We start from the raw sequence: 12,541 nt of genomic DNA, 5'->3' as shown, positions 1-12,541 counted from the left end.
ATAATGGGAAAAATTTGACTATCCAATTTAAAAAATAGGACAAACTACACACATTTCTTAACAACTGGAAATTAATCATTTTTGGACACAAAAGACACATAATAGAAACTAACGTTGGGCCAATTCTTATTTAACAGTCCATAATTGCAGGAGGGAACTCTAACCTGGGGATCTCACTGATATTGGCAACTTTTCTGGACAATGTTTACATAATGCTAAACTATTGCTTTACTGGCTTATTTCTTTTTATCTCTGAACTGTTCTTCATTGTCTCCTAAACACATTGCTGTATTCCTTGCCAACAGGCATTTTCTGTTTCCTTTCACCTGAACCCTTTAACACACTTCTATTTATTTCCAGCCTGACATTTTCCCTTCTTTTTATAAATCTTGCTGACTTGAATTCTGGTGTAGAAGAATAATGTAGCATTGGTGGCTGGACTTGGAAAGGGTGAATAAACAAAAGCTGAATGGAAAGGAAAAGGTCTCACCATATGATGAGTTTTTAAAAATGTCCCTGTCATAGAATCATAGAATCAATCAGGTTGGATAAGACCTCTGAGATCGTCAAGTTCAACCCTTGATCCAACACGGCCGTGGTTACTAGACCATGGCACTAAGTGCCACATCCAGTATCATCTTAAAGACCTCCAGGAGCAGCAAATCCACCACTTCCCTGGGCACCACATTCCAATGTCTGATTGCTCCCTCTGTAAAAAATTTCTTCCTAATATTCAACCTTCTAGAAATACTTGACGATTTTCACAAACAGAATTTGGTTTCTATCAGAAAGATATCAAGCTTCATTTTTGTTTATTTGCTTTTTTGGTTTTGGGACGTTTTTTTGGTGTGGGGATTAAATTTGAGGGGGGTGTTTGGGGTGGTGTCCCAGGATGGTAGTAACTGCACTCCTTTCTGAAGGAGGAAAGGTTTTTAAGGCCCAGATTTTTTATGTGAAAATCAAAGAAAAAGATCATCTTCCATGGACACATCTGTCAGCATAATCCGATGGTCAGGATACTTCGCTATTGTCACTTTATATCAGAGGGAACTTTAAACCCATGTTTCTCTAATTGCAGTTGAGTAACTTGACCTTTCCAGAAACAAATTAGAGATGGCAACCCTTTCCTGTTCTGATTTTGTACTGCTGCTCCCTCCTTGTTTATTATCCCTCATTCCTCTGCTTCTTAATCATTCTGCTAATACCAATGCTAATACCAGTTCTTCAGCCAACATAGGTGAAAAACCAATTTTTGACCAAACCAACCAGACTTTAGCCTCATAGCATTACATTTAGGCATAGTCTAAAGGTCATGATTTCTGTAGCTGAATGCTGCCAGGGTAGAGGAGGCCTAGCCAGCTGCCTCAACTAAGATCATCTTTTTGGCTGCTTTTGTTGAGGCACAGGAGAAAACATAAGAAAAAGCAGAGGCAGAAAGCTGGCTGTGAATCCCCTTTTACATGTACCAGGCTGAGCAAGAGATCCAAACACACTTATTTTTAAATTGCATTTGTAAGCCAGGCATGACTGAACACAATTTCTTACATGCAAATGCATCTGTTTGCAAAGCTTCACATTAAATTACAGTGTAAGTATCTCTGCCAACAGTTGACAACAGAGGTCCATAGAGTGGCCAAGTGTCATCATTTCTGGAAGGTATAGCATGTAGATTTTAACATTGAGCTGCAATAAGCTGAAAAACTCTTGGAAGTCAGACCAGGGGCCCCCTTTGTTCCTAACGATTCTCCAGTAACATGACACAGTACTCTCATGTGTTATCACATTTAAAATGGAGGGGGAACCTACCACAAAGGCCACTCTGAGCAGCTCATCCTCTCCCCAACATAATCATCAATGCATGTTTTCGAAATGGGTTATCATTTACCCAGAAGCAATCAAAATTCAATAGTAGTAAACAGAAGAGTCAGACCCTGAGCAAAGACACTAACAACTGCATAATAGGCAACTCCAGCATAGGCAGAGGCATACCAGAGTCTGAACAATGGCGTGGTTTGTTGCGTTCATGTGAGCATTGAGGGGGAAAGAACACTCTCCATCACAGTAGAATGCAGCGTAGCCCTCTGGTGCAATAATCCAATCCTAAAACAAGAGCAAATAGATCCACTCAATATTTTTTTTCTCACTCAGAGAATTTGGAACTATATCAAACTAAGACTTGTTCAATGACAAAAGGAACTTCAGAAGGTGGCATGTGAAACAACTTTTTTTTTTTAAAGTAATTGCTTTGTTCATGCAAAACAGAGATGAAAATTAAATTAAACTTAAAAATCCATACTGAATACCAGGTAATGAGACCGTAAGGGGAATTAAAGATCAAAATATGTTTGTAGAATACTTTTCCTCACAAACCAAAAATCTTGAGCGTTTCTTGATGCAACAAAAGTAATTAAAATGCATTCTCTTCCTTCAGCATACTCAAAACCATTAACTGTATTATTGCATGAAACTGAGGGTTGCTAGTAATTACGCGTTGGCATGTCAATGAATCATGCATTTTGAATATTTCTAGCAACACAGTATGGGCAAAAGACCACAAGAGGGAAAATATTTTAAAATGTTAATGAAAGTTGTGTGTTTAGTTTGCTGAATTATTCCTTTGCCAGGTAATGGAAGTGCTGCAGGAAGGATGGAGAGGATCAGGTACCTACTTCCTGGGGTTTGTATCTTTTTTTTTTTTTTGTATGTCATTTCACCCTGGGTTTCACTGATCAAATACTGTGCAGTGTAGCTTTGGCTTTCCAGCTGAAACTTTTAACTCTTAAGGTACTTTTTGGGATAAAAATATATTTTCTTTTCTCTATGGCCACCTTGGCCACTATGGCCACTCATCTGAGAACCTTGCACATCTTGGAGCATATCAGAATTTACTGTTTAGAAAAATTAAAAAGCTGTTGATATCTTTAAAAAAATCTGTGATCTACAGAGACATAACGTCTTGCTTGTTCAGTAGCCTGAGTTCAATACCATAAGCCTGCTCTGTGGCCCTGGATGGGGTTATTATGCTTTGAAGACTTGGGAAAACAGCCTCTGCCTGCTTCTTCAGGCTGCTGTGAGGATAAATATACTACAGAATATCAGACAGGATAATAAGGCCATACGAGAATCTGAGCTAGATACATAAAGGATGAGCTGCTACCAAAGAGATAGCATACTTTTTCTCCTCATAGACTTGTTCTGCTCCTGGAGAGTTGTTTTAAAATAATTCAGAGAAATGTGAAATGCAAAGACAGCCATCTCTGAATTCTTGCCTACATATACAATATGTCTAGGTTATAGGTTGCTGATGGCCTTCTTGTTCTTTCTTTATAAAGAGTTCCTTGCTTTCTGGAAAAAACCCCTAGTTCGATGTCTATTTTCTTTTCTTGTAATGCCCCTCCTCTGACTTCATGACCTTTTACTACATTTTTTTTTTTGTTACTGTATGGCAGGATTCCCCAGTTTTCCCCAGAAATTATATAAAATTAGCTATGGTGTTATGAAGACCACTGAGCAGTGATCCAGGATTTACTTCCCTAAGGATCCTACCCCAGTGAAATCTCTCTGACCTGCAGTAGACAGCACTAAACCAGGTTGAATTCAAGTGCAAATTAAAAAAGTTGCATTACTTGCTGTGGGTATTTTGCTTTCATTTACTACAGATTCATTCATATCTTGAGTAATAGTTCAAATTTATCTTTATGTGAATGAATCCAGAACATAAAGCCACAAATGTGTGCAATATCTTTGAGAGAACAGCTGAAAAAGGTAAAGAGATAGTGAGTGATAGCAGTACTGATAGGGATTTGTTACAAGATGCATTAAAAGAATTTGTCTCTCATCAGTGATGTACCAATTACCAGAAAGAAAACAGGGTGTAAATAATGGGGGACTGTAAAATAGATAGTACCAATTGGAACTGATAGGAAAAAGCATTTATAGTCATACCTGCCATCCTAAGTCTCGGAAGCTCACATAAAGTTCATGTTTCTTACATGCTTGCTTTTGCTCGCTCGTGTTATAATCTACAGGAAGAAAATAACATTAATAAATTTTTTAGAAGCATTACTAGAACTGACAAGATTTAACTATTTTTGAGATGCTGACCAAACTGTACAAAGGAAATAAAAACCATACTGTCATTTATATTCCTAGGGTTGGTTGTAAAGGTGATGTTTACTTGGACATGCAGAATGAACACAGGTGGATTGATACAATTTGTGTACACAGGCAAAATAAGACATACAGCATTAGGGGAAAGAGGTTTACATGATGTCTGTTTGCTGGCTAGCTGGGTAAGACCTCTGATAATATGCACACAGGTAATCAAAGAGGACAAGGAAGAGCCTGATCCAAGATATGGGGAAGTCATCTGCATGCTGGCACAGTTTCAATTGCCAGGTAAAGAAAGTAGCCCAATTCAAAAGATAAATTAACAATGATAAAAATTGTCCTGAAACAACAGAATTTCCCAAAGTTTGTAATTTAAACACATAATAGGACATTTCATATGCCTTCATTTTTTACCATATTTTCTGGAAATATTCACTACTTGATGACTTTAGTTGGTAATACTAATGTAAACAAGTAGATTAACAGGTGCTTTTTAAAGGACTGAAAGTTTCTGGACTGGCAGAGTTGTGTCAGGATAGGACACAGAGAACCTTCCCTACATGCTTCTCCATGACAATCGTAATCCTGGAGAAATTCTAGTACTTGTTCCTTACTGCTCCTTAGTAATAGGAAAGGAAGGGAACAGGGTCATGCCTTCATCACATTATCACCACAGAGCTGGTTTATAGAGCTATTCAAGTGATGCCATAACTGAGGTATGCAATAGAGCAGGGAGTACAGGTTGTCTCCTCTGTTTCCAATTCAAGAATGCTTAAAGTGAATTTTTTGGACCAAAATAACCATTCTGGAAAGAAAAAAAAGTTCACCAAAAAAATTCACAACAACAAGAAAAAGCAAACAAACAAAATCCCATAAGACCCAAACAAACAAGGAAGATATGGAAAAAGAAACAAAGTCTTCAGTTCCAGGAAAAGTCATTTCTTTAGAAACATTTTTTTTAACATTATAAGCCCTGAGGCTGGAATGGGAATGTCTCTGAAATTATCCCGAAAAAATCAGGATATTTAAGAGATAGAGGCCTTTTCTCACATAAAATGAAAGGAAGGGAGTTCTACAGACTGTGAGATAACATATGTAGTTCTTCACTATCCTTACAGAAAACTCTTCCAAATATACAGCCTAAAGGAACTTTTCTGCAAATTTGACAACACCTTCTCGTCAGCTGTCTTGATCTCTTCTTTCATTGCTTCTCTGGGTTCTCTTCAACTTCTCTGTGTCTTTCCGAAGATGTGATGACCACAACTGAGCACAGTGCCAAATTAAGTAAAGTAATTATTTCATATTATTTCCAGATTGTTTTCTAGTAGTATAACCCAGAATAGGAATTTTGCAGCAAAACCACACTGTCAAATGATGAGCTTCAGAATCTTTTTTTTATATATTCCTGCCTAGTGACCTTAATAGTCTGTTGTAGTTGTACAAATCAATGGATAAAAAGCAGATTTTGGGGGTGAGGATGTTGATGACACCAGCAGCCTGATGGGGCTGCAGCAAACATAGTACAGTACAGTCAAGATTCTGAGGGATGACATCAACAAGAGCATTGCAACCCATTGCAAGTCAAGCAAGTATGGCACGAAGCCACTGTGGCTGACTAGAAAACTCTTGACTGAACTCGAATTCAAATGAAGCAAAAGTAATGTGAAATTGGGATGAACTACACAGAAAAAATATAAACACATTGCCTGGGCATGGAGGGACAGATATTAGGAAAGCTAAAGCTTAACTGGAGTTGAAACTCGTGAGGTCATCAAGCAGTACCTTTATAGGCACATTCGTAGCAAAAAGAAAACATGAAAAAAATACAGATTTGTGTTCAGTAGAGTGAAGGACCTGGTGATAAGGACTCAAAAAGGTTAAGGTACTCAATGACTTCGTCTCGTTTTTTACTCGCAAGATTTACCCTTAGGACTTCCGAGTCCCTGACCCTAGTGGCTGAAGTTCTATCCATAGTAAAAGAAATAGAGTTAGGAATTAGTTAAACAATGAAGATACATGAGTCCGTGTAAACAGAAAGGATGAATTTCAGGGTGGGGAATGAGCTGACCAACATCATTGCAAAGTCACTTCCTGCCATTTTTGAGTGTTCATACACTGGAGGATTTTTCCAATGATTCAAAATGGAAAATGTAACGCCCATCTTCAAGAAGGCCAATCAGCTTAACCTCAGTTTCTGGGAAGTTTGTGGAAAAAATTCTTGTGGAAACTGTGTCCTGGCACATGAAGAACAAGAAGGTGTTTGGGAACAGTCAGCATGAATTTACTAGTTCAAACTCTGCCTTACCAACCTCATTCTTTTCTGTGATGGGCTGACAAGTTTTGTGGGCTTTTGAAGAGCACTGGGTATTGTTTCTTGTGTTTTTAGGAAGGTTTTGGATATCGTCTCCCACAATATCCTAGAGTCAAATTGGTCAATCCAACCAATAACTTGGGATAGGTAAGACTACACTGGATGGAAACTTGTCTAGGCTGCTGGGCTCAAAGGGCTGGTATCAGTGGTACAAAGTCTGCCTGGCAGCTGGTTACTAGGGGTCAGCACTGACGCCAGTACTGACTAACGTCTTCATTAGTAGCTTGGACAATAGAACAGAGTGTGTTCTCTGCAAGTTAACAGAGGATACGAGATCTGGGAGTAGTGCTGAACCATCCAAATTACCAATAAAAGGTGAAAGATTCATAAGAGATTCAACAAGATGTCACTCAAAATACCCACACAAATTTTTCTCTTATTGGTAACATGCTCTTTGAATAGGTTTTTTCTTTGTTTTTTAAACAGTCTGTGTACCTACTTTCTGTTGAATACACATAGGCCCCAGTATGACTCCCAAAATTGTGTCAAAAGCTGTCCACAAGTCAAGATATGTCCATTTGTAGTACTAAATAACCATCAGGGATCTAAAGTTAGGCTTTCTAATCTATAATACCTCAAACCCTCATCCTTTTTTAAAGATGAACACTTCATTCTTTCCTATGGTATTTTCCTAGCCCTTCAATGACAGTCATTAAAAGATCTCTGCAGATAGCTGCCATCTCAGATAATCTCAGTTGTCCCAGGTCATGCTGAGTCAAAATATACACCCACATCCCATGGGAGTTCTGTGTCTTTCTGCAGTAGCAATTAGAAGGAACACAGGATACCCTAAGAAATCACAGGTTTTCAAAAATCTGTATGTCTTTAATAAAACAAAAACCCCTAAATCATACTTTGTTCTGAGTTGCCTGTAATAATCCAGCATGTTCTGTACACACACTAGAAGTAAGGTGATCAAGAAGAAGGTAATCAAAAGTAAAGGAACTTTAGCTTTAGTAAAACAGAACTGTGTTTCACTGATAATTCTTTACAAGGATCTATACACTCATTTTAACTAATATCAGTGCTCATAGGAAGTAAATATTGAGCTTTTCCCTCTCAATTATTAGTGGGAATTTAAAATTCATACATATAGAATATAAGTCACTTTGCAAAAAAAACTGACTAAAACATGTGGAAAAGATATGCATGTGAGAAAGTCAGAAAACTGGTTTTAAATAGCACTCAAGCAGGCAAACAAATGAAAGCTGAAGATTTTGCTTTTGACAGCTTTCTCTGTTACACATTTTTGTATTTGAGAACATGAACAGACGTTTTAGTGCCAGGATGTAGCATAAGTCCTTACACTTACAGGAGAAAGTCTGAATAATAAATATATAAGTGGTTGCACAGATGTCACCATTGTCTTGATACTCTGGATCATGTAAATATAGGTTAAGTAGCAGTGGATGAGTAGTCACACCAGAACACCTGATAAAATGGTATACAGACTGCAAGCCATCTAACGAAGTCACCTATGAAGAAAGTGACACTTCCTTGAATTCTATCTTTCATATAAGACAAATTTTGTGTGTAATGTAACGTTTCATGTAAGTATCAAATGTGACATTTATAATAGGATCTGATGCCAAGGATTCAATTTCACATACTGTAGCTTCAAGGTCCATATGCTTATTCTGTATAGAATCAGAACTATAGGATATTGTGACCTAGAAAACATTGTTCCTCAGCTATTCAGGGACTGCAGTTGGAATCCAAGCCCCTGCATAGTAGGAAGAGCTGTGGAAGGAGGGCAAGAAAATATATATACAAGAAGTTTCAAGAGGACTTTTTTTTTTTGGCAGGGAAAATAGAGGCATGTAAACATGCCTATATGTATTATTCCAAAGTACTACATTTTTAATTAATTAATGTGACATAAATCAATAAAATACAGGAAATGTAGGCTTAAATATTGTTTTCTGGTTTTATCTCACTGCATTATGAACAAAAATTATGTAGCTTTGTTTTGCATTTTCCTGGTGTAAGTCAATACTCAGTATTTAAATCTGGATATTCTCTAGTGCCCAATTACACTGTAACTCTTTTTACAAAAGGTTAAAAAATTAAAATTAAGCCAACTTTGATTTTAAGGAAGAGTTATGTCTTGTCCTTTGGGAACGAGTTGTCTAGTTTGGGTTTGGGTTTTTAATAATTTTTTTTTTCTACAGTTTGACAAAAATAAAACTGGGCAAATAATAAACAGTTCAATCCTCTGTGCACAGCAGGCAGTTGGAGTCTGAATGCTAAGATTAATTCTGTCTGTCTTTATACTACATTGAGGTCATCTTCTCTTGAAGTTCTTAGCAACACAAGGATGCTGATTTTATGACTCTGCATCTTCATGACTAATTCAAAAATTGTCTTGTCCATTGGAAGGGAAGAGCTGAGTTGCCCAGTGGAGCTTTTTTTTTTGATGTGCTCAGAATACAGTAAAGCTAATTTCTGAGGTCCAAGAACTTAAAAAAGAAAAAGGCAAAATACAAAAGGCAGGAGGCAAAAGGAAGATGACGGAAGGCAAGGGTAAAAGAGGGAAAAAAAAAAAAGAGAGGAGAAAAAAGGGGGAAACCCTCAAGAAACAGAAAATTAAGAAGAAAAAAGCAAGAAGAAAATAAAGACATGACTTCATAGTGAAGTTGAGATTGATGCATAGAGAAAGGTATAACCAAAGCCTGTGACAGACAAATGGTAACACACCTATCTGGGTCTGACTACGTAACCTCTGGCTTTATAGGTGAGCATTTTTCACTGTCAACATCTGTCTTACATGCTGTAGGTACACGATTATGGAACAAGCTTGGAAAAAAATTACCTCCATCACACAGTGACCTTTGCCCATCATTGTGTCTTTTGTGTCAAGTGTCTTGCATTAGGGAGAGAATAAGAATTGAATGTAGTCTATTGAATCTTCCATAAAGATGATGGCCAGAATTCTTTGGTCTTTTTTCCCAAAAACTTTTGCATTTAAATATGAAGAGATGAAGACATACTTTTGAAGTGCTGCTCATTACTGGAAGCTGTAGAGAACTTGGAGAATTAGCCTTCTCTCACAAACCCGAAGGGATGCAGCATATCCCCCACTTCCTGGGGCTTATGAAGAGGAGGTAAAGGGCATAGCTTTTCCCTGATAGCAGGGTCTCCACATGGAGTCTGATAAGATTCAGTGATTGAAGTAATAAGAACATGTTCTCTTCTCTATGCCTTTTTTGCACACTGGAGCATCTGGATAGAATCTGTACATTGCCTTTGTAGCCTTCAGCAGGCTTATCCATGGTATTTAATGAGTACTGTTGCAGTAGCTGTTAAAAGGAAAAGTGTTGTGAATCACTTGTAGTGTGAAAAGTCCCATCAGTGATCATTAGCAGCACTCAAATAAAAGAAGTTTGTTGATTTGTGATATGGGGATTGTTGAGGCAAACTGCAAGGCAGGAGCATGGAAGCTGATTTGCCATGGTGCAGGAGCTACACCTCCAAGAAGTTTTGCTGCAGAGAATGTTGCCATTTGAGACTGTAGTGACTTACCTACCTTCAGCTTTGCCATCTATTCCAGCCTGTCCATATCTTGCTGCCTCCAACTCCAGTCAGAGGTCAATGTTCCTGATTTTGATGCAACTCCATATGCAATTGCTTCTTAACCTGATTTTGTTTTAACAGTATGGTATTCTTGAACTGCAATCTCTTTTGAAAGAGATCTGTCATGGATCAACATATATAGTGATGTACCTCTACGCTTATATAGACCTTGAAGATGTTAGGAGAAAATTTGTTTCATTATGCACATTTTTCTAGAGATGTTCTGATTTTTTTGTTTTACAGCAGCTCTGGAGCATGACTGGATGGACGGACAAGGCTGACATATTTTGAGACTTTCAGACAGCTCTTCCTGAGGTAATTCTCATGTCAATGCAACTTGCCAGCATGTGTTAAGGCTGAATTTTTCCCAGGTTAAACCATCAAGTAGCTTGTGTTCTGATTTCCTGCCATAATCAAGAAGGTTTAAGAAATCTGTTCAATTCTCATTTCCTCATGCACTAGAAACATAGGATTCAACCTGAAAGTGTGATATTTATATTTAGGTATCATGTTTGTACCAGGTACTTAGATGATTTACCTGTCACCCAAAATAATGTGATTCTCCAAATTAGTAGACATTTTTCAGGAAATATGAAAAATTATTTAAATAATTTCTTTGACTTCTTTAGCAACTCAATAGCAACTTCTGGTTGTTGTGGCAAAATTTATCCTTCTGCAAAAGATCAGGGAAAGGCTTTTGTATTACATTAGAGGAGTCTCTAACCTGCCTCTGTCAAGGTTTTGAGATGGATATAAGCAATGCATATTGCTCATAACGCTTCTCCTCAAATAAGTGAATTCCACTCCCAGGCTAAATTCCTTCTACTAAGTAATGATTTGCTTACACGTAGACATCCATGGGGTTTAGGAATAGCATCTATATTGAGGTTTTGATATGCTGTTACTAGATCTGCCATGCTTCTAGAAAGATACATTTTCACACCCTGTTTCCAAAAAGTATAAATGTTTGTTCAAAAGTGAGAATATTTAGAATGCGGCTTTATGACTCCAGCTGGAGGGAGTATTTCAGGAAAGAACTGGAGCAAAACTTATTTAAGGCTCTAATGGGACTAAGACATTTTCATATGCATTATTGTCAGGTAGGTATTACCTACTTCTCAGGTAGGTAAGGGACCAAATTGACTCCATTCAGGGATATACTGTGCATTTACATCAGTACATGTCAGTTGGTCTAAACTCATAAACCATTTACATTTTCCCAGATTGGTTAAGCTTCCTCATTTTCAGTATTCAGATTTTTGTGTTACTTCTTGTCTTCTTCAGCTGAGAGAGAGTTTAACAAAGTCTAAACATTGTCCCTTGCTAGGCTTCCTTGACAAGTAGTTGAGGTGCAAACCTTCTCTTTACTGTCTACTTTTTTGTTAAGAATAGCAAAGAAATCATCCAGTTGCCAAATGTATAGGACTTGTTTCAAGCTCAGATAGAACCTTTCTTAAACTATTTGGTCATTTAACCCTCGTGGAGCCCATGGTACATGTAACTGACCTGACTTACAGAAGGTAGATCATGCTCAGGGTCAACATAACAAAAGAGGACTGGGAGCACAGTTTCTGACAGTTCAGCCAGTGAGCAGTATCTTGTTGAGCTGCTGTGACTCCATTCCATTTGAGCAAGTGCCCACAACTCCTGTAAACAGACTAGCAAAGCATAGCTTCATCTTACCCCCAACACTTGGCATCCTAGAAGACTCCTGTTGACTACTGGATTTGTTGCGGTTCTGATTTTTCCTTTTGTTGTTGGCTGCTCGGACAGAACGGAAAAGCACTTCACTTGCCTTGAAGAATGCAACCATGAATGGTTGCTTTGACTGAGGCCCATGTCTTCCAATCAGGCCAGCAGATTTAACATTGATACTTCGACCTATAAAGTAATGGAAATTGCAAGTTAAAAGGTGAACTTCTGCCCCACCTTAAGCCACAGTGGGAGTTAAACTGCTGACTGAAACATACCAAGGAATTCTCCATAATCCTGAATTTACGTGATTAAGAATCCTAACAGCATTTTGTGTAACAGAATTTAAAAGACAAAAAAATTCAACCATTTGCAGAAGTTTCAACAGCTTTACAGACAGTTTGTAATTGCATAAAATTGCAGTCTCGGTATCCTATATATCTTACTCATTACACAGATATTTTAATTCAGTCTCATGCACACATCTATAGAACTCAAAAATAAATGAGCCCCATTAAGGTTTATTTGCTACAGAAAGGATAATGTAATGTGGTCTTCTAATCTTTGCATCATTTCACTGTGACATGTGGAACCTTATATCCCCAAAGCAAATCAGTAGTAAATAGAAGTGTAGATAATAAATATGCTTCTGCTTTAAAAATAAGTATTGTACAGTGTTACTCAAACTGATGTTCATTCACCAGTAAAGGTAGGAAGCCATTCAGTCTTTCAAGAGAAGAGAGTTTGAAATATGTGCATTATTGACTCTGGTTCTGTTCCCAGGGGATTTGCATA

At 37.7% G+C, this 12,541-nt stretch overlaps 1 protein-coding gene across 3 annotated transcripts in view; it reads right to left on the bottom strand.

Annotated features, from left to right (window-relative positions):
• The window catches only part of BMP5 (bone morphogenetic protein 5), a 56,564-nt gene that overhangs the window by 4,198 nt on the left and 39,825 nt on the right, over nt 1–12,541 (bottom strand). For all 3 annotated transcript variants that reach the window (XM_032684436.1, XM_032684437.1, XM_032684438.1), the window contains 3 exons: nt 11,738–11,935; nt 3,946–4,022; nt 1,990–2,100 (listed from right to left, as the gene is read on the bottom strand). In XM_032684436.1, coding sequence (XP_032540327.1) covers nt 1,990–2,100; nt 3,946–4,022; nt 11,738–11,935 — 386 coding nt within the window. The remainder of the gene's footprint in view (nt 1–1,989; nt 2,101–3,945; nt 4,023–11,737; nt 11,936–12,541) is intronic.

This window comes from Chiroxiphia lanceolata, chromosome 3 (assembly GCF_009829145.1).
Source record: "Chiroxiphia lanceolata isolate bChiLan1 chromosome 3, bChiLan1.pri, whole genome shotgun sequence".
NCBI classification, from domain to species: domain Eukaryota; kingdom Metazoa; phylum Chordata; class Aves; order Passeriformes; family Pipridae; genus Chiroxiphia; species Chiroxiphia lanceolata.
Note: the sequence above shows the minus strand (reverse complement) of the source record. Positions and strands in the feature narration are given on the sequence as shown.